The 22,457-nt window shown below is 35.7% G+C and overlaps 1 protein-coding gene across 2 annotated transcripts in view; it reads left to right on the top strand.

Annotated features, from left to right (window-relative positions):
• Positions 1–368: 368 nt before the first annotated feature.
• Positions 369–22,457, top strand: part of LOC114310657 (spatacsin carboxy-terminus protein) — a 62,290-nt gene continuing 40,201 nt past the window's right edge. The window contains exons 1-14 of one of the 2 annotated variants that reach the window (XM_028256721.2): positions 369–629; positions 1,167–1,348; positions 1,434–3,722; positions 12,085–12,160; positions 14,104–14,226; positions 14,790–15,045; positions 15,139–15,627; positions 15,701–15,886; positions 16,003–16,296; positions 17,860–18,504; positions 19,590–19,986; positions 20,113–20,255; positions 20,505–20,669; positions 21,351–21,563. In XM_028256721.2, the coding sequence (XP_028112522.2) occupies positions 1,174–1,348; positions 1,434–3,722; positions 12,085–12,160; positions 14,104–14,226; positions 14,790–15,045; positions 15,139–15,627; positions 15,701–15,886; positions 16,003–16,296; positions 17,860–18,504; positions 19,590–19,986; positions 20,113–20,255; positions 20,505–20,669; positions 21,351–21,563 (5,451 nt within the window). In that variant the 5' untranslated portion in view covers positions 369–629; positions 1,167–1,173. The remainder of the gene's footprint in view (positions 630–1,166; positions 1,349–1,433; positions 3,723–12,084; positions 12,161–14,103; positions 14,227–14,789; positions 15,046–15,138; positions 15,628–15,700; positions 15,887–16,002; positions 16,297–17,859; positions 18,505–19,589; positions 19,987–20,112; positions 20,256–20,504; positions 20,670–21,350; positions 21,564–22,457) is intronic. The other variant, XM_028256729.2, reaches the window with a different exon arrangement.

The raw sequence follows: 22,457 nt of genomic DNA on the forward strand, positions 1-22,457 counted from the left end.
TTTTACACAAATAGCTTTTGAACAGATATAATCAAAATTTCAACAGATAAAATTTTCATAGATAGAATTCCAGAGATTAGAGAATAAAATTGGAGTAGATAGATTTAAAAAGATAATTCACCCAAAAAAAGATTTAAAGTTGGTCTGGATCTAATTAGTGGGCTGGGTTTAATCGATGAATTAAGTTATTGGGTTGTTGATATATTGGGCTTGAATTGCTGAAAGTGTGATTAGGTTTAGTTTTGGATTTATTGAATTGGGTTGGATACAAAAGTATGTACGTTAAAGATTGGGCTGGTTTAAGGGGTCAAAGTTTAACAAATATGGGTCGGGTTTGAGAATTAAAAGAAATGGGTCGGTTGGTCTTTGAGGTTGAGGTTGAGGTTGAGGTTGTACGGAGCATTTTTTGGCTAGTTTTCTCCTTCACCATCGAAGGAACAACTTTGACGGTGGTCGACGACGGTGGCGACGGTGGCGGCGGCGAAGGTTTCCGGTGGCCGGTTGTTGTGGATCTTAGAAGAGGGAGGCGGCTAAGGTGTGACTTTGATGGTGATACCACAAATGGTGTAGAACCAACAACTCCCAAACTGCACAACCATACTAGGGTTTCACAAATAATTCATTCAAAGGTAAAGATTTCTGTCCCACAATCTCCATATATATATATATATGTGTGTGTGTTTGTGTGTTTGTGTTAATAAATAAATTTAGAAATGACATCTCCTAAACATTAGGGTTCCACTTGAGGCCTCTTATTGGTGCCATCAGTTTGTGTACTTGCTATTGTTCTTTGGAATTTAGTGATCATGTAGTGGGAATTAAGGAAAACTTAGCTTCATTTGATTAGTTTGGTGGCTTCATATATTTAGGGGATTTAGTTTATTTTATTTAACCTGGTTCTTGCTTATCCATTCTTCTGTGCATATCTGAACTCTCTATTTTGCCTGACATATATTCCCACCATTATTATTGTGATTATTATTAGAGCATTGCTATTCAAGCCCAAAATTAGACCCACTTTCTCGACCCATTATCAACCAATTATCTCCTTCTTCTTGACACATCACTGGGTTTATAAAGTGGTCTAAAAAGTGAACCTGTATATCATTTTCCTTATTGTTATTATTAGTATTATTTGATAATGCTTCTTTGTATTTTGATCTTAGAACCAGCATGGATTTCAACTCTGGTGGTGAGGGCCCTGCTATATTGCAGTTGCATAAATGGGGCACCTCCGAAGTCGAACTCGACTTGTCAGAATTTCGTGAAGCGTTTATTTCTCCGACAAGGGAGCTATTGTTATTGCTTTCGTACCATTGCGAAGCTTTGCTGCTTCCTCTAGTTAAAGGTGAATTTTCTAAATGTCATCTGCCTCTTCTGTACAAGTTGCAATCGATCTTTTCAACCTGTGTTTATTTTTTGTCACTCTGCAGGGAAATCTGTAGGTTGTAAGGATCCTGATAGCTGTTCTTATGAAAGTCTTCAGGCTCCAATTTCTTTAGCTTCATGTTCACCGGAGTTGGCAGGTCCTAGTAGGTCAGATTTAGGGGAGAGTATTTCAAGCACTTCTGAATCAATAAAGATGGTCTCAGATAATGATTTTTCTCTTGGGACTAATTTTGCAAGATCTAATAATTACCCTTTTGTTTGTGATGTAAACTCACTGGCTTGGGGTATATGTGGGGATACCTATAATCAGCACGAGGAAGCTTCATTTAGTGAACTTCTATTTGTGTGTGGCAACAATGGTGTGACGGTCCATGCCTTCCGCCGATGTAGAAATTCCAGTGAAATGACTAAATCCAAAAAAGGGGGTGAGACTGGAAAAGGGAAGTGGGTGGAATGGGGGCCAACTACTGCCTTAACTCACAACAAGGAGGCACAAGATGACTCCGACTTGTGCTGTGAAGCCTTTGGAGGTGTCGACGATTTGACTATGGCCAACAAAATTGGGGAAGAAGGTCCAAATGGTCTTTGTATGGAAGCTGGGGATGGTGAGTTGACAAGTCGTGCTCCAAAGATATGGTTGCGAACTTTTTTGACGGAAGTTGAGACTTTGAAATCGGATGGTAATGTTTGGACTAAATACCCTGAGAAACCATCATTTCCCTCCTCTGCGATGGTTGTTTCGTTCAGAATTTTTGATGGTAATTCACCATTTGTGAACTTCTTGCCCGATTCTACTTCCGTATCACATAAAAATGAGGGCTGTAATGAGTCTATTACAGATCAAGTGCATAATTCATTTACAAAGTCAGATTTGAGTTCATCCAGTATATCACTTGAACCTAATGTTAAGTCCAACTTCATCAGTTGTGGGATGTCCAGCTCATACAAGTGTTCCAAACTGTTTTCTAGCAATTCACATCACCTTATTGGGTTTGTCTTAACATTGGTGGATCCAGTACCTTTCAACTCTAGTGGTGTATATGAAACAAACTGGAGCAAAATTTTACTAGTTGTTGCTAAGTTGGGGAGCTGTGGAATACAGTGGGTTTGCTCAGTGAAGCTAGATGAAAGTGTAGATAGAGGGCTGGCGGCTGACTGGACAGATTTTGGATTTTCTGATAATTTTCTTATCTGCCTTAATGCGGCTGGAAAAATATTTTTCTATGGTGCTATAACTGGTGAATATATAGCACATGTGGATATTTTACAAATATGTGGACTTCATCATCAACTAATTCCTCAGGAGCAAGAAAAATTGTTTAACGAAGGTGATGTGGCTCCTAGAAGTGTGGATATCCTAAATAATCCAGATGGTGGTGTAAAAAATAAGCCATCTTGTCAAACTGGTGGTTTATTTGGTAAAAGGATGTTTAAAAGGCTGCTTATTGCTTCACATACTTCAGTCTTAGCTGTGATTGATGAATATGGTGTTATCTATGTTATACCGGCTGGTGACTATATGCCAACAAAGTATCATTCATTTGAAAAACAGCTCCCACATTTCCAGCATTTAGGGCATGGAATATTGGTTGGCTGGGAGATTGGTGGTGCTGATATAAGCCACCAAAGGGCTTTTTCTAATATAACTGGTTCTCATAAAGCAAATATGTCATCCTTGAGGATTGAAAGTTCTTCCTTCAGAGATTATGTGAACAGTACTGAGCTTCCTGGAATCCAGGACAGTTATCAGAAGAAAAAAAGGGTACCATCCGAATCATATATGAGTGGTTTTTCAGCTGCATCCCTGATAATAGATAACAAGTTTTCTAGTGATGAATTACCATCGTGTCTTGTGAGAGAAATCTTTCTTCCCACAGAAAAATTTAATCAGGATGAACATGTGTATTTTTCTCCTTTTGGTGTAACTAGGCTAATTAAAAAGCATAGAAAAGAAAAAAGGGATTGTCAAATTGTTCATTCCCATTTGTATGTAGATTCAGCAGTGAATGATGATAGATGTATTAATATCCAAGGTTGGGAAGCTTTTGTTGGAGAAGCTGTTGGTTGCACTTTCCAGGGATGTCTTTATTTGGTGACAGAAGGTGGTGTTTCAGTTGTTCTGCCCTCGGTTTCAGTTTCTTCAAATTTTCTTCCTGCTGAAGCAATTGGATATCTGCAATCAAGTATCAGTATGGGTGCTGGCCATCAGTTTGTGAACCTCTTTGGAGTGAATGTATTGAAACAACCTTGGTCACCTTGGAAAGTAGAAATTTTGGATAGAGCCCTTTTATATGAAGGCCCCGAAGAGGCGGATCAGTTATGCTTCGAAAATGGTAAGAGTCTTTGAAATTAAAGTTACACTGTTATTGATAGAAGTTATTATTTCTGTCATTACATGATAACTGTTGTATGCATTGACAATTAATTAATTTATATCACATAAGCCCCTTTTCCATCAATCATTCGTTAGTTGTATGAATGGAAATCACTGTTGGCGTCTCTATATCACCAAAATCTATTTTTATTCTTGATTCTCTCTATGTTTGCATATCACCCATATTAGTTCAATATGCTTTGGCCTTGCTAAAGGGAAGGTCGGTGTAATTATGCCATATTTGTGGGGTTTACTTATTATATTTTTTCCAATTTTCAAGAGTGATCAGAGTGGTTTACCCAAAAATAAAAGATATATCCAAAATTACAACAGCTATGATGCATTAAGTTGATGAGTCATACAGTGAAATAATGGGGAATAGTGATTGAGCATCGCCTCAGAGTTACAACCATGGTTGTCAAATTGCGACAAGAATCGTGAATCGTTTTGCTAAAATTTTGAATTGTGAATCGTAAGATTCACTTCTTTTTTTTTTTAATTAAATCTATTTAAATATATATATGCATAGATATAATGAAGTTTTATTGAGCAAATAATTTACTTATTAATATAATTTTTAATTTTTAATAAGTAATTATCAATTTCTAAGTTAATTAATAGTTTCTAAGTTAATTAATGTGTAAATGCCAGCAGGTTGCACTTCTATTTAACCTGCATTTTTTTTTAACCAATGGTGTGTTACCCAAAACGTAAAGTGTTAGACCACGGGTCCTGATGTATTATCTAGGAAACAGCTGTCATATAGCTTTATTTGTTAACAGCTATCTTCAACAGCGCCAAAGCCAAAAAGATTTAAACAAACGAAGAGATAGGCACAAGTTCACAGTCTCTCTATCTCTCTCTAGAAACTGCTTCATGTCTACCTGAAGAAAAAAAAAAAAAAAAAAAAAAACCTCAGTCAAAATAAAGAAAAAGAAACAGAAGGAAAGAGAGATAACAGAACAGAAAAGTTATAGAGTGAAGAGGAGATGCATACCTGGTGGAAGGAGATGGTGAAGACAGTGGCGAATAGGTATTCTGATTTGTTCTCTCTTCTTTCTGCATCTCTTTCTCTGATCTGAGCTTCTTCTTCTTCTTTTTTGCTTTGTTTTCAAAGTCATTTGAGTCGGGTTTGATCGAAACTAAACATCTGTGACAATCGATCGAATAGAAACAAAGAAAGAAATAAAATGATGCCTTTCCTTGTAAATCACAAGAATCGTCCAAATTGTGCGATACGCACGATTCTGTGTGATACATGTATTGAATCGTGCGATTCAGATCCGATTCAAACCTGCGAGTTGTATCGTGTAGCATGAAAATCGTATCAAATTGCACGAATTGAATCGCGACTCGCACGATTCTAAAAACCATGGTTACAACAATAGTGTTAGAGAATCATTTTGGATTTAGCCTGGTAGATCAACTGTAGAACTGATATGTTTACGAAGAAGATTAATAGAGGAGGCTGAAAGATCTTCATTTGTTTTCTATAGATTTAGAAATAGTTTACAGTAGGGTGACTAAAGTGAGAAAACAAATGTCACCAAGGGATATATTGATGCGATAAGGGAAATTATGATGGGTTTGTGATTACAATTAGATCACTTGCATGAGAAATTAGTATTAACAATCATGGTAGGGTTGCTGTGAGTCTTTACCTGTTTACCTCAATCATGAATGAATTACCTGAACACATTCTGGATGATGTTCCATAGTGTATGTTGTTGACTAATGATATTGTTGTAGTGGATGAAACTAGAGAGAAGCACTTGAGTCAAAAATGGTTTAAAATTAGTAGAATTAAAACTAAATACATGGATTGTAAGTTTAGTAACAATGGAAGTAGAAATATTGGATAAGTAAAAATTAAAAATCAGGAGATAACAAAGAGTGAATATTTTTTTTTGCTAGGTTCAATTATTAATGAAGGATGGAAGGGTTGGAGACGATGTTGATCTATAGCACAAGGTGAGTTGGCTTAAGTGGAAAAGTGCTTCTGACACATTATGTGATCAACGGCATACTAACAAAATTGAAAGAATTTTCTTATAGAACTATAAGGTTGAAAATGCTTTCTAGGACAAAATGTTGGGCGACTAAGAAAAAAGCATTCATAAATTGAGTGTTGCTACATGAGGATACCTAGATGGATGGTAAGATTAGGTTAGGTAGTATTACAAATGAGTATATTTTTGAACTAGTAGGAGTAGCACTAAGGCTAAGATAGGTTCGTTATGTACAATAAAGATCATTAGATGGAACAAAAAGGAAGAGATATGATTATCGTAAACAAAAATGATAAGGGGAGGGAAGACCTAAACTAACTTGGGATGCGTAGAAGGATATGAATTTATTTCATTTAACTGAGTGTATAGTCCTTGATAGAGTGGAATGTTGAAAAAAGATTCATGTTGTTGACCTATTTGGTTGGGACACAAGGCTTAATTTGGTTTGAATTTCTTTTGGGGTTGGGAGGGGGGTTATGTAGTAGCTGAATATTGTAGCTATTACAGAATTCTTGTCAATGATTAGCACTTCTGGTAGGGATAATAAAGTTAAAGTGGATGATGGTTCTTTGTCTTTTGTGTCTAGGAAAGGTTCAATCTATTGCTCCTCATCAAGGTTTTAAATAACAGTGGTAGTTATTGTAGCAGTAACGGTAACGGTAGCGTTGACACGGTTGCAAGGTGTAATGGCCGTAGCGTAATAGTGGCGGCAACCAAAACGAGTGTTGTAAAAGCATGCCTAGGCGCAGCTTTTGCGACTTGTACAAGCTCAGACAAGGTACATTCAAAGAAGCTTAGGCGAGGTGCATTCAAAGAAGCGAAGCGCGGCGCTCGTAAGGTGCAAGAAAAGCACACTTCATTCAAAAATAGTGTCAAAACTTTGCTTCTCCTTCTGTTGTTCTTTTTCTTCTCCTTCTCTTCTTCTTTTTCTTCTTCTCCTCTTTCTCGTCTTCTTTTTCTTCTTCTCCTCTTTCTCTTCTTCTTCCAAGTTGATGGGTCCCATTTCCCCCCATGTTTATTCGTTTCTCCAGGTAGGTTCTTTTATTTTTTTTCTTCTCCTTTTTGGTTCACTTTTTTTCTCTTCTTCTTTTGCTTCTTCTTCTTCTTCCAGATTGTAGGTTTAGATTTTTATTTTTGGATAGGTCATTTTATTTTTTTCCCTACTCTTTACAGGTTTTAATTTTCTTTCCCTTCTCTTTACAGGTTTTAATTTTCTTTCCCTTCTCTGATTTTTTACTCTGTTTTGCTGATTTTCTGCTTTGGTTTTCTCCTCCCTTCTTCTGGTTTGCTGCTATCCTGCAAAGATGTTTCAAATTCTTCTACAATTTGCTTTAGTTCTTTTATTTTTTATTTTTAAATTCTTTGTTTTAGTGGTTATGAGTTATGAATTCTTTATTTTGCTTATGTTGATGTCCAAATTATTAGTCTATGTTAGTTTATCTATTTTTTTACTGAAATCTTAATGAAGTGTGTGCCTCACCTTGTGGCTAAGCCCAAAGAGACCTTTGGCGCCTTGGTGCACCTTGAGCCTTTAAAACATTGACCAGAACCGTGAATTTTTTAATTCTAAGCACAACTTTAGGAATACATACCAATATACATGTTTTTATTTCAAAATCACATATAGTGAGGTTCAAAATGATTTTTAATATTTTTGTTTAGTTTTAAAACATGATCTAATATATATATGCTAACTTTTATATTATTTTTAAGTTGCTATGTAGAATTTTTATTTTGTTGGATTTATTTAATTTTCTCTGCTCTACTAATTATACTTGTGGATAACTTCAATTTGTTAAGAAAAAAAATGAAGTATGTTTAATATTAAAAATAATAGTCTCAATTTATCAACAACAAAAAAAAAAAGTCTCATACACATAAGTTCAAAATACAAAATGTCAACATAATAATGTAAAAGTATATGACATGAAATCTAAATTTTGTTCAATAAATTTAGCATAAGAGAAATAGATGTAAGTTAATATTCAAATATAAGAAAGTGAAAACATGTATAGATAAGATTTTTACTTAAGTTCTTTGTAATTAGAAAATAAAAAGATAAAATAGCATTATATACAAAAATTATAATAAATTTTTTTTTTAATTTTTAAAAATAGAAGCATAACGGTCATAACGGCCATAACGGTGTTGTAGTGGCAATGTAAAGGCTGTTACAACCTGTACGTAACAGTGGCGGTCATTGCAGTTGTGAATTTCTGTCACACTGCTATAGCGGCCGTAATGGGTGGTGGTAACCACCATACTGTTACGTTATTGCAGCTATTTTTTAAAACCTTGCTCCTCAGCTATATCTTTGTCGTCTGTTCTTCATGTTCCAAACTATTCTACTTTCTTTTTATTAGTAGTATTACCCATTCCTTGAATTTTTCTGTGACATTTTTTCCCCCACACATTGTGTTTTTAAGGAATTGAAAACAGGGAAAAAGAATGTTGTGGTAGAGCACATGATGCTTGGAAATTTCTAAGTAGTGAGCCTTCCTCTTTCTTTCAAGTGTTATCTTCTGGGTAGGCTCTTTAGACAAATACTGGTCATCCTCTTCAACTCTTACATCAGTGGCATAAGTGCTTGGGACATTCTTCTTTCGACATGTTAGGAAAAAAAAATCCTAGCTTAGTGAAGCATTGTCATAGAAGTTGCTTTGTTTGTGATGCGTGTGAGCTCGCCATGCACAAATGCTCTTCTTATGCTACTGCTAATCATAGAAGCGCATCTCCTTTCATGCTCATTCTCTGATCTGTGCGGAACCTGCTTCATTATTTCTACTTCTGGCTATTGTTTGTTTATTACCTCTATTAATTGTTACCCTTGTCTCACTTGGGTTTATTTACTTCACACTGAAGTGAAGTTTTGTTGTGTTTTCAGTTTTTTCATAAAATGGTGACTAACCAATTTGATGCTAAAATTAAAATCTTTCGGAGTGACAATGACATTGAGTATATTAATGGGGACTATCGTACTTGTCTAAATGAACGTGACATTTTTTTTTCCACACAAGTTTGTGTTGGTACTCCTAATCAGAATGTGTTGCTAAGCCAAAAAAATTGCCATCTCCTTGAGGTTGCTTCTACTCTCATATTTGCTATAAATGTTCCTAAAGCCTATTGGGTGATGTTGTTCTAACTGCAACTATTCTTGTCAATTGCATGTCTTCTAGTTTAAGAACTTCTTCGGGGGTTCTGATGTAGACGAAATTTTAATAATTATATATATTTTTTGTTTTTATAGATTTAGTATTTGATTAGGAGTATTTTAATTTAATATTGAGGGTTGGTTTGGAAATAAGCTATTTTAGTAACTTATTGGCTAGAATATGAGGTGAAAAAATTAGTATGTTTAGGATTTTTTTAGCTTTTTACAAAAAAAATGTGCAAAAAGTACAAAGGAAATGAAAGTTTTGACTTTTTTGTATAATTCTTGATTTTTTTGGCCTTTTTAGTGGCTTTTTGGCAACTATTTGAAGTTGCCAAACTTATCTTGAGTTTTCTAAAATTATCAATTTTCTTGTATTCTAAGAAGCATGGATACTTCTAAGAAGATAACATATCCGTGTCATGTTCATGTTGGACACCAACACTCTTTGCACACTTCACTGACACGTGTTCAACACTCTTCAAAACGTGTCCTATTTTTTAATTTTTCATCAACACTCTTTGCACATTTCACTGACACGTGTCCAACACTCTTCAAAACGTGTCTTATTTTTTAATTTTTTTTAAAGACCCGGGCACTCTTTGGACACTTGGAGAACACGTGTTTATCGCTTAAACACACATGTCTATCGATTAGACACAGATAAAACTAATTATAAGTTTGAACAAAACAACTTAAGATACAATAATAAAACAAAAATCATATAAATTTATAGAAATTAGTGTCATATTGCATTTTTTATTATCTTTGAATGATATATTCATATGTAATATATAATAAATATATAAAATTATACATTTTTTGCGTGTTCCCCACGTGTTGTGTTCTTCATTTTTTGAAAATTGGCGTGTTGGCGTGTCCATGTCATGTCACGTGTCCGTGCCCATGTCTATGCTTCTTAGCCAGTATTTGTTCTGTCTCATGTCCTATTTCTTCTTTCTTGGCTAGTCTCCCATCATTGGTTTCTCTTCTCACTGGGCCATCTTTTTAATGGGAACCCCGATGTCACTCGTAATTCATCAGATAATGCCCAGTAGACCTTATCCTCAAATGTTTTCAATTTATTGGCAGTGCCCTGCATAAAAGGAGTATCAGCCAAATAGTGAGTGAACCAATGACTGCACTCACAAGTCACAATCCTTGTAACATCTTCTCCAAATACAAAATTCAAGGGAGTAAAACATGGGACTCCCACTCTCATAATTCCTAAGCTCGATTAATAATGAAAACTTCTTCAATTATTCATATACTTTGATAACTATTTTTTCTTAACATAAGTGCAGTTTAAAGTGTGTCATGGTGATTGCAATTTTGTTTCAGTGCTTCTCTGAACACGGTAACTACTTTCTTAAACAAAAATCTCAGACTGCAACTGTGGATGTGTAACTTTATAATGAGAAAAGGCATAAACAGGAAAGTAGCTAGTGAGTCACTGAATGAATAGGTTACGTCTAATTAAATAATAGGAAAGGAAGTTCAAAGGATACAACAATTGCAAGACAAACCTAATTGCAACAATGGACATGATGGAACGGTTTCTCAAACAATATGCACAATTATGGAGTATTTGCTCATAGTCATGTACATATGTCAAGTTCTTAGAACCATAAATGAGTTTAGTTTAGAAATAAAATTGGTGAGATAATCCTTTGAAAATCATATTTTGCGAGGGAAATTGTCAAACATCTTAGACACACTATTATAATATGTGCACTAAGGCCTCGTTTGGGAACAGGCTAATTTAGTAACTTTTTGACTATTTGGCTAAAAAGGTAGGTAAAAAAAACTTGTATGTTTGGAATGACTTTTTGGCTAATTACGAAAAGATGTGCAAAAAGTAGAGAGAAAAGAGAATCTTTGACTTTTTGGTATGAGTTATTGGCTTTTTGGCTAATTTAATAACTTTTTGGCTAATTGACTAAAATAGCCTCTTGCCAAACGAGGCCTAAGATTTGTGTGTCTGCAGATGAATACTAAAACCAACTGGAATGGAATTTTAATGGGCTTCCAATATACAATGCCTATTTGCATAACATATAATTTGACCAATCATGTAATCTGAATTTTAGAAGAACGGACAGAAAGGCTAAGTCTGTGACATGTAAGCGGAAAAAGACACTTGTGAAAGAATCACCTGACAAGGACAACGCAACGGGTGATAATCCATCCGTTCAAACACATGAAGCACTTTCTGTCCCTTTTCGCCTTCTGTTTGTGTTCCTTTTCTTTTTAATTTCTTCTTTGAATCTATTGTGGTGCTGTGTCAGTCGATCACAAATGAAGTAGTATTTGTTGATTGCTGTACATTTCGTTTTTTGAAATTATAGGTTCTTGCTTGAGAACATTGACGCAGCCTTTTTTTATTTATTATTTCAAAACACGGTATTTTGAAACAATGAGTCATCAGGGAATGGCTGCAAAAGGGTTTTGCGGCTAGGTTGAAGTGGCACCAGTGTTTCACAAGTTGGGCAGCACATGCCATTTCATTGTCTAGTTGGGGACAGTTTCAGAAAGAAAAATGTAGAAAACATTTCAAGGCTTCAGCCATTTAAAATAGTAGTAGATTTTTCCCTCCAGATATAAGCTAGAAAAATTGCAGAACTATCTTGAGACTTCCAGCTGAATAACTACAAAATAGATTGGTCATAAAGTGGGAACATTATGAATATTTTATTCTCATTAGACTTTTAAACTGACTGTGACTTTGTGGGTTTAAAGTCAGAATGTTGTCTTTATAGCTTGAATAATAGAAATTTTGTTACTTACTAAAATTGTAATTCCAATATCAAGAAAATCTTGCTCTACATTCTGGAGCTTGAGTAAGAGTACTTGGATGGTTGCTGGTAAGCTGGATATGGTTGTTTAATCAGCTTTGGTGTTTGGGAGGTTTACTGAGATTGGAAGTTTTGACCAAAAAAAAAAAAAAAAACAACATATCCTTCCTTCTTATATAAGAGGGCTCTTAAGGGCATTTGCCTATTTGGCCAGTCCGTGTCAGAGACATAACTAAAATTAAAATTTGTTTTTGTTGAAACTTATTTTAAGATTTACTTGTTATTGATGCTTTGGATTTTTTTTTTCCCCTTCAATACTTGCATGTTTAGTTATCATAACACACATTCTGAATGTACACATGGCAGGGTGGGACTTGAAAATTTCTCGGATACGTCGCTTGCAATTGGCTTTGAACTACTTGAAATTTGAGGAGATTGAGAAGTAAGATTCTATATTATATATTTGCTTCTTCTTCTTCTTCTTCTTCTTCTTCTTCTTCTTCTTCTTCTTATTTATTTATTTTCATTCGATACAAACTTGAATGCCAAGGTGTTAAAGGAAGGTTGATGTTGACAAGTGTGAGGAAACACTCCTATAAATTTTGGTGCCTAAATGGATATATGGAAGAAGTAAGAATACTCTTTTTAGAGGCTTATTGTAATCCTGTTTTTGTGGCTAGTGGGCAGGAAATATGCATGGTAATGATATGGAAGAGTTGAAGTAACAAGACATGTTTTTGGTGTCTTTTCTGGGTGCTGGGAATAGTTCTAGGATGTGTTTTTTTTGGGGGGTGGGGCTAATGAACTATAGTTGTATAATTGAAAGGGGGATAGATTAGGCTTATCCAGTGGGGATTTAAGGCTAAAGAAACGTTGAATAGTCCTGGTTTGTGGGCTTTAAAAGACTTAAAAACTACAGAAAGTGAAGGAAAAGAATAAGAAGCAAAAAACCAGCTAGGGATCGAACCTAGATTTTAATAGGCATTCCAGGTTAGGTTGGGATGCAATGCAACACACAATGAACAGCTTCAAAAGTTCTGAAGAGTTATTTAAACTGATCACCAATAAATCAGAATAATTTTAACCTTTATATTGGCTTATTATAAGAATTTCTAACTTTTAGAGGATTTTAATTTTTGAAAGTTTGAAACTTAAAGATTTTTACTGCTAAAAATCATATATTAAAACCCAATAACATAACTTGATCCAAAGTATGACCCATGTGTGATCAATAAAGCCCATGTGTAGAAAATTCATAAATATTGAAAATAACCCTGGCTTCCAAACATTCTAGAAAACAAATGGAAGCTAATCAACTGTATAGGAACCAAAAGATACACATAGTTAGGACTTCACCACCACTAGAACTCAACTAGGCAAGGTTCCAAGTGGGTCATTCCTTGATATTGATCAATATCCAGTTTTCCTTGTTTTATTAAATTTTCTCTCTCAAGTTTCTTATGGTCTGCATCATTGTTAGGCATGTGATCTGTGTAGGAACAACTATATCTTTTTGGATGGAAGTCACATGAAAGCAACAAAATTGACTTTTTCTAGTGTATTTGTCTCTTAAATATTTGCTTAAGATAACATTTCTTATGGATGCACACAGTGCTAATTGGCTACTTGATGAGGAGGCAGCACCATTTGGAGTAAGCTATGTAGAACAAAGTTACAAATTCTGTTATGTATGCACAAAAATGGTCTATTTTTTGAGATCTGAAGAGGTTTTTCATAGTGTGGGCATTTTGATGAATGTTTAAAGCTCAAGGTTGGGTATATCTTTGACAAGTATTTAAGAAATCTCAAGGTTGCATAATATTTTATTTTGTGTAAATTGGATTAGATTTCATCTTGGGCGGCAAATTAAGGCTCATTTGGGAAGTGGCTATTTTAGTTGGCTTTTTGGCTTTTTACAAAAATGTGCAGAAAAGTAGAGAGAGTGATGTGACAACTTATAATGGCTTTTTAGTTATATTAGCCAAATGCCAAACAAGCTCTTAGTCAAGCTATTTATGAACAGCTCAGGCTTGGCTTAGTTTTAGGCTCATTATTTTGATTAATAAACTGAGCGCCAGCCTTGTCCAAAACTCCCAAAGAGGCCCAAGCTCGGTTTTCTTAGACCTGTGATCATGAATTTCAGGTAACTAGTCCCTAAATCTTCATGTTCCAGTACATCATAACCCCTCCATAACCAAAAGACCTTAAGAGGAATGAATACCTAAACTTTTTCTTCTTATTTTCATTTGGTAGTTTGTTTCTTTTGCTTGTACAGTGGTTCTTTCCATGCCATTTAGCTGCTGCCTGATATTTTATTCATTTGAGGTTAATATCTAGTTTTAAAATGAGTCTAAATCTATTTGTATTCTTCTGGTAAATGAACAGTTCCCTGGAAATGCTTGTGGGTGTCAATCTGGCCGAAGAAGGTGTCTTGAGATTGCTCTTTGCTGCTGTTTATCTGATGTCTCATAAAGTTGGTAATGATAATGAGGTTTCTGCTGCATCAAGGTACTGTCATTTTTCATATTTAATTATTAATTGTCTTGGATGTTTTGAAGATTGTTTTCCTCTTTCCCTGGCATTGCAGAATGCCATGATTACATCTTGACTTCAGAATGCTGGAACAAGGTTTCTTCCATTACATGGATTCTGAAGAGCCTGATGGGACTTGATTTCTTATCCTTCCCCTGACAGGGGCATAGGGACTAGTATTATCGGGTTGGGGAACAGCCATAGATGAATAGTTTTTGTACTCTAGGGCTGTGGAAGAGTATAAGGCCCAACCACTCACCTTCCTTCAATTTTTCAAATTTTTGTCCTGTACTAGGGTAGGGTTGATTCGTCTTCTCTTTGCACAATGCTTTTATATCGAGGGTTTTGTTTCTGCAATGTAAAATTTAGTTTAGAAATTTATATGATTAGGATTCCCTTGTCACTGACTCACTAATGATCTGTTCTTACCTTAGCTGCTTGGAAATTTAAGTGCTCTGCAAGATTATTATTACTTTTTAATCGTATTTTAAATATACTTCTTTCAGTTCTACGTTTCTTATGTGTAGATTGTAATACAGACTTCTTGCACTGGCTACCTGCTTTGCGACCAAAATGATACGTAAATATGGGTTGATGCAGCATAGGAAGGATCCATTCGTATTACAGGGTAGTAGGGGAGTTGAGAATTCTTCACTTGTGTCAGTTGTTCCAAACGAAAAACATAATGCAATGGGAAATTTGAGAAGGCTTCGAGAGATGGCTCACTTTTTAGAGATAATACGAAATTTGCAATGTCGGCTTAGTGCCAAAGTCAAAAGGCCTGGTCAAGGATCGGTAAGGTCTTGTGTGATTCTGCTACGCTTCAATTTGTTTTACTGCCTGCATTTATCACTAGAATAAATGAATCTCCTTTACTATATTTTGCAGGTGGATGGTGTGGGGACATTAAGTTTGGTAGATTCGAATCTATCACAGGACAACTTAGAATTTTCAATTCATCCAACAGGTGCATTATCATTGGAGATATCGAACCTACATGAACTTTCTATTGCCAAATCTGATGTGGACTTGAACAATGCCGAAAAGCTTGCTTTGATACACATGGAATCTTTCAACTCAAAAGCATATTCAGATTCAGCCACTGGAGTATCTGTTCTTCTGTCAGAAGGGAAGGCCTTGGGAAGGAATTTTTTCCCCGTAGAAAATCCAAAGGATATGATAGCTCGTTGGGAAATAGATAATTTGGACCTAAAAACTATTGTTAAAGATGCTTTACTCTTTGGTCGTCTTCCTTTAGCTGTTCTTCAGTTGCATCTTCATCATATGAGAGATTTGGTCATCGACAAAGAGCCTCATGATACTTTCACTGAAGTTCGTGATGTTGGAAGGGCTATTGCTTATGATCTATTTTTAGAGGTAGCTTATTTGTCATTATTTAAACTATTTGAGATTGACTTCATTTTTGCGCTAATTAATTTTTTATCAATAGGGTGAAATTGAACTTGCTGTAGCAACGTTGCATAAGCTTGGGGAGGACATTGAAACCAGTCTCAAACAGTTGGCTTTTGGCACTGTTAGGAGATCTCTACGTATGCAAATTGCTGAGGAGATGAAAAAATATGGATACCTTGGTCCGTATGAGTGGAAGATTTTGGAGAGGATTTCACTTATTGAGGTATGTGGATTTATACAGTTACTAGTTATGTAATGCATACAAGCCTAGGTGGTGGCAATATTAAGTTTATAGTGATTGATTTTGAGCTTACTTGTGGTTGTTTTCTTATGGAAAAGAGGGCCTACCCATGCAGTAGTTTTTGGAGAACCTTTAATCACCGGCAGAACGAGTTCATGAGAGTTTCAAGTATAGATTCAGAAGGAGAGGTTAATCTGTGCCTTTCGCATTCACATTTTTCCAAAGATCTCATCATTAAGTGTGGTGAGATTGATGGAGTTGTGCTAGGCGCATGGGAAAATATCAATGAACATTCTGTTGTTCCTGTGTCTGATGAGGATAATAGTCATGCTGCTTACTGGGCAGCTGCTGCAATCTGGTTTGATGCTTGGGATCAAAGAACTATTGATCGTGTAAGTCACTCATTTTCTTTCCTGAATAATATTGTTAGAATGTGATACTATGCCATTTAATATTCCCGAAAAAAAAAGAAAAGAAAAACAAACCTTGTCATTTAGAGTCCTCTAAATGGCAAAATAGCTGGAATAAGAGTGGCAGGCGGATGAAGACACTGGTAAAACGGTACCCAATTAGGCTTACAGGTCGCACTTATGCCTTTCCCTACTTCTGAGAAATTCTTTTAAAAGAATAGCTTCCAACAAAGTGAAAATTTATAACAATATTTTTGAAGTCATTAACTAATTATGGGGATTTAGGAGATGTGGCCTCTTTTGACTAGAGAAGTGAATGCATTTGTAATGTTTGTGATGCTCTTGGGGTTTGTGTGATGTTAGTGTTTACTTCTTTGTATGGGACTCCTTGCCTTCTTTTTGTATTCCTCTTTGTTTCCTCAATAAAATTACTTTTATTGCTGATTCAAGAAGGAAAAAAAAGCATCTTAAAAAGCTGGTTCTTGTGCATTCTTTTGGAATTGAAGAACGTTATTCAGAGGTCGTTGAAAAGTCAAGTATTTTTCTTTATGGACTTTTACAGTCATGCAATAGGAACTAATCCACACACTGGGTTCTATTTTTAAATGAAACTTTTGAAATTTTGTCATGCCTTGGATAACTATGACGACATTGGATTTTTCAATGTTCATATATTGTAGGTAGAGGTTGACTTCTAAGGAAACAAGGCTGTCTTATTCCTTAAATGGTTGTGTCGTACATATTCTGTTGTATTTTGTATCCTTGGATGATCAGAAATTAGAAATATAGTCTGATGATTTGATCAATTTTCAATTGTTATTTATTTATTATGTTTTTTACTGTCTAATGGAAGCAATTGGTTTTGTTTGTCTTTCTTTCTGTCTTTCTTTAATTGCATTTTTTGGTTCTTAAATTAAAAACACATACCCATGCCCATAGAAACTAAAGACTGCCTTTGTTAGGAATCGATTTGGTACCCTGGTTTATTCTCATGCATTTTTTTTCTAGCCAGTTCTGTGAAAGGAGCTTCTATTTGTTGTTATTTATTACCTCTGTGTGTGATTACTTGGGCATGGAGAAGAGGATGAACATGTGAAATAGTAAAGCCTAAGGGGAACTCTTGTGGCAAAATGTTCAATGGCTATAAATTTTATTCATTTCTAGGGCCTTAATGTACACTTTGCCATAGTCCTAAAAGAATTTATTCTAATTTTCCATGATATGATATCTTTGTTGTTTTAACTGAGCCTGTCTTTATATTTTAATTGAATAAGCTTTTAAAAAAGGCTTTAAAAATCAAATGAATTGAAATTACTGTTAAGTGAGGCCCTCCTGAGTGGTATCACCTATTGCCAGTTGTCAGCATGCCCCTCCCCGTCTGACTGGTGAACTAGGTGCTCTGTCTTGTGTTTAAACATGGTAATGCAGTTCCCTGAACTTCTCACATTGTTGCAGGTGACTGATTTCTGCATTTAAAATTGTTTACTGCATCTATTTGAAATATGAATATCGCTTAAAATTAAACTAATGTATCATGCTTCACAGATAATGCTGGATCAGCCTTTTTGTATGGATGTTGATGTATTATGGGAATCACGACTTGAGTACCACATATGCCACAATGACTGGGTAGAAGTTGCCAAGCTTCTAGACATGGTTCCATCATCCTCATCATCTGATGGAGTCCTCCAAATCAGTTTGGATGGTTTACAATCGGTTTCACGTGGATGTAGCACTGAATCTCCTGACTATCGCAACTACATTTGTCCTCTTGAAGATTTGGATTCTGTCTGCGTGGATGTACCAGACGTCAGAATTTTCATGTTTTCGGCTAATAATATGTGCTCGTTGTGGTTACGAACTCTCATGGAACAGCAGCTTGCTACCAAATTTATTTTTCTGAAAGAATTCTGGGAAGGCACAGCAGAGATAGTGCCTCTCCTGGCACAGTCAGGCTTTATATCTAGCAGACATAAAGCCTCATTCCTGGATGAATTTGGTGAGAGTCCATCTGGTATGAATTTGCCAAATACTAGTGAAGCAAGTCACCTCAGTACCATCCGAGCTTTACATAAACTCATTGTGCATCACTCTGTGCAATATAATTTGCCAAACCTTTTGGACCTTTACCTTGACCACCACAAGTTGGCTCTAGATAAAGATTCACTTTCTGGATTGCTGAAATCTGCAGTAAGTTCACTCTTATTTTGTGAGTATTACAGTTCTTCAAGTTTGCATGCATTCTGGGCACCTGTTTTTAAATGCACTTTTTGCATGCATCTATTTGTTCAGTTGCTTGTCAATAGTACAGCTAGTGGATGTGAAAATACCAATTAAACATAGCAGCCAGGTGCTAATCACAGATGTAGTCTCATGTGGTACTCAAGTTATTCTGAATATGAGAAATACATTAATGTACTTGAGCACATTATTTTGGATATGAGAAATCACATTAGTGTTATTCTGGATATGAGAAATGGCAAAGCTTTTTTCAAAGCAGGGTTATTTTTTGTTTGAAATGGGGTGAAACAGTGACAATATTGAATAATGCCTCGGCATTTAAATGGCAATAATGGTTGTTAATTTCAAGAACATAGCTGGAGTATAAAAGCCTAGAGGTGTTTTGTATTGTTTGATTAGAGACTTGTGTATGTAATTTTTCGAATGAGAAACTCCTTTGGACTTGGAACACAACGGCCAATAGTTATGGTTAATTAATGTCTCACTAGCATAGGTATGAATCATCACACATTTCATAAGCATGATATCCTACTTTAATCATCTGCAAGCAGCTGAGAAATGGCATATCACAAGATGGCAATGCAAAGAATGGATGTATTTGTCGACAACTTCATACCAAAGCAAGAATTAAAATTCCATACTTCTTTTTCTTCCCTCAATTTTTAATTATTTTTGGTTTCTGAACTATTGGTCTGCCTCTACTATGTTCTATAAGGAAAGAACAAATTGTTATGAACTTAGACAATTAATCCACAACGTGACTTCAATTCAATTTGTATTTCTGGAAAAATAAGTTATACATGCTCTAGTGATTGTTAATGCAAAAATAACAGTTGAAGTTAATCACACGTTGTTTGTCATAGGAGTTCCTAAACCTATTATTATGTTGTTCAGTTGTCGGTCATCTTGCTTAGAGCTTTCTGTTTATTATTGACTTTGTTATTAATTTTATTATGCAGTGCAGCTTGTTGAATGCAATTAGTAATTGTTTTGAGCTTTCATGTCATCTTTGTTTATGCAATGTTTGTTTACAGAGAGATAGTCAATGGGCAAAATGGTTGCTCTTGTCAAGGGTTAAAGGGCTCGAGTATGATTCATCATTCTGTAATGCTCGCTCAATTACCTCACGCAATTTAGTTCCTGGTAATAATTTGAGTCTACTGGAGATTGATGACATAGTTTGTACTGTTGATGACATTGCGGAGGAAGGAGAAATGGCAGCTTTAGCCACATTAATGTATGCCCCTGTTCCAATTCAAGATTGCCTGAGCAGTGGTACTGTAAACAGACATTCCAGCTCCTCAGCTCAGTGCACATTGGAGAACCTTAGGCCAGCACTTCAGCACTTCCCTACACTGTGGCGTACACTTGTTGCAGCATGCTTTGGACAGGATTCAACTTGCAATTTTTTGGGCCCCAAAACAAAAAATAGTGAGTTAGTCTCTTTTCTGCTTGTACTTCCCATTTCTTGGTCATGCTTGAAATGGTTGTATACTAGTATCCCCAGTTTTTGCATTATATTTTTCGTAGCCTCTAATAATTGTCTTTAATTTACAGTGTTTGAAAATTCTGATTTATCAGACTATCTAAATTGGCGCGAGAACATATTCCTCTCAACTGGACGTGATACTTCACTTCTACAAATGCTCCCATGCTGGTTTTCTAAGGCTGTGCGGAAATTAATTCAGCTTTATGTGCAGGTTATTTTTGTTTTCCCTCGTATTGTCTTCTTGGAAAAATTTGTCTTCTGAGCTACTTGGTAGATCAAGAGGGTTATGTACTGAACTTTGTGCTAGCCTGCCAGGCTAGTAAGTATTGGTCTGGCAATTATATGTAATTCATGTGTGAAACAGTGCCTGTAATAATCACCATCATCCTTGATTTATCATTGTAAATGCTCCTTTACTTTGTCACTGGTTATTTGGTTTAAAATTGTTGTTTTTCTGCAGGGTCCTCTTGGTTGGCAGTCACTTGCTGGCGTGCCTGCTGGAGAATTTCCACTTAGGGACATTGATTTTTTTGTTAATGCTGATGAACATGCTGAGATCAGTGCCATCTCTTGGGAAGCTGCTATACAGAAACATGTGGAGGAACTGTATGCTTCTTCGCTAGAGGTAGTGGAGCTCTTTTCCCATGATATTTGATTAATGTTTACATACTTTACTTTTGAGATAGCAGATCAATCCTAGTGGTGAATGCTTTATTACCTTGTTAACTTTAATTAATGTCCAACTACATTATGCCCATGATTATGTAGCTGAAGTCCTCTCTTTCCTCTCTTTGGGTTTGCATTTATCTGTCTTGTAATATTGTCAGAAATAGAGTAATATTTCTTGCATGCTTGGTACCTGTCTAAGTGTACATGGATTAGTGGGGGGAAAGATTTGCACTGTAGAAGACACTTTTACAAAATGGGCAGCAAATTACTTGGAGGACATTTATTTCACTCATCAGATACTGAAATCTCTCTCTCTCTCTCTCTCACGCACACACACACACACACACACGCACACACAATAGAGAAGAAAGGGAAGAGAAATATTTTTTAAGTATTTGGTTAAGTTTTCGCTGTTTAGAGTATACTTTATGGCCTTGAATGTTCTTGGCTTTGATGGAGTTTTCAACATTAGCATTATGTTGTCATATCAATATTCTTACTTCTTTGGTGATGATATGGGCAAAATATGTTGGAATGCTTATGTTAGAGATTTGCAACTGCCACCTCTTTGTCACTCATGTCAATTGTCTGGTTTCATGATCTCCTTGTCTCATATCAGTTGCTTGATTATCTTCAGGAAAGTGGACTTGGACTTGAGCACCATTTGCATCGTGGACGTGCACTGGCGGCTTTTAACCATCTTCTTGGTGTTAGAGTTCAAAAGTTGAAATTGGAGAACACCCATAGAGGACAATCTGGCACTTCAGTACATGGGCAAACAAACGTTCAAGCAGATGTGCAAACGCTTCTCACGCCTATAGCACAAAGTGAAGAGTCTCTTCTTTCATCTGTAGGGTCACTTTTCATTTTGATTTCTACTTGGAAGGGATTGAAATTTTCTTATATAGCAATACATTAATATTATTTGAGTGCTGCTATTAGCACCCCATCAATTATTTTGGACCCTCCATTTCTTTGGACCTCTACTTATAAATTTTAAAACCCTTGAAATTTCTTTTCTCCCCCCAAATAATACTAAAATTATCCTTATAAAAACATTTCACCCGTTCAAATGCACACCCCAAAAAGCCTCTCTCCCAAAATCCTAACAAAACCCACGATAGTGGAACCTCCCAAAACCAGTGGAAAAAATTTGTGGTGATTAAGAAGTTTTTTCTCTGCTTAATTATGAGGTTTTTCAATCTGTTTGATTTTTTTTTTTTCCTATTACCTCTTTTCACACGCACAACACAATCCACTTTCATGCTTCTTTGGTTGGTTTTCTGTGACCCATCCACGGCCTCACTGTACTTGTATGCTCTCTATATGAGCAAAACTGGGCAGGATTTCACCTTCCAGTCAGCCAGCCAGTCGACTACCCAATTGTGGTCCGACCTCCTTCGTTTGCCTACTTCGATTATCTGTTTCCGAACAAATAAGAAATGTTCGGTTACCTGTTCCTGAACAAATAAACAATGTTCGGACATGTGTTCCCGAATTTCGGTCATATGTTCGGGAGTTTAGTCCTGAAAAAATGGCGAACAATTTTTATTATTTTTACCGTTGTTTGCAAGAAACTTACCCTTACAAAGCCAATCTTCTCTGAGCTAAGAATACCATGAAAGTTATGAACCTCTTTTGAGTTTTTATTGTTGTACTTCTCTCGTTTCATGGAGTTATGGTTACCGAAAAAACTTCCTCTCATTGTCATTGCCGGAGAAGTGTGTGTAATCAAATGGTTGCC

The sequence above is a fragment of the Camellia sinensis genome, chromosome 1 (assembly GCF_055761805.1).
Source record: "Camellia sinensis isolate YWXY chromosome 1, ASM5576180v1, whole genome shotgun sequence".
In the NCBI taxonomy this organism is placed as follows: Eukaryota; Viridiplantae; Streptophyta; class Magnoliopsida; order Ericales; family Theaceae; genus Camellia; species Camellia sinensis.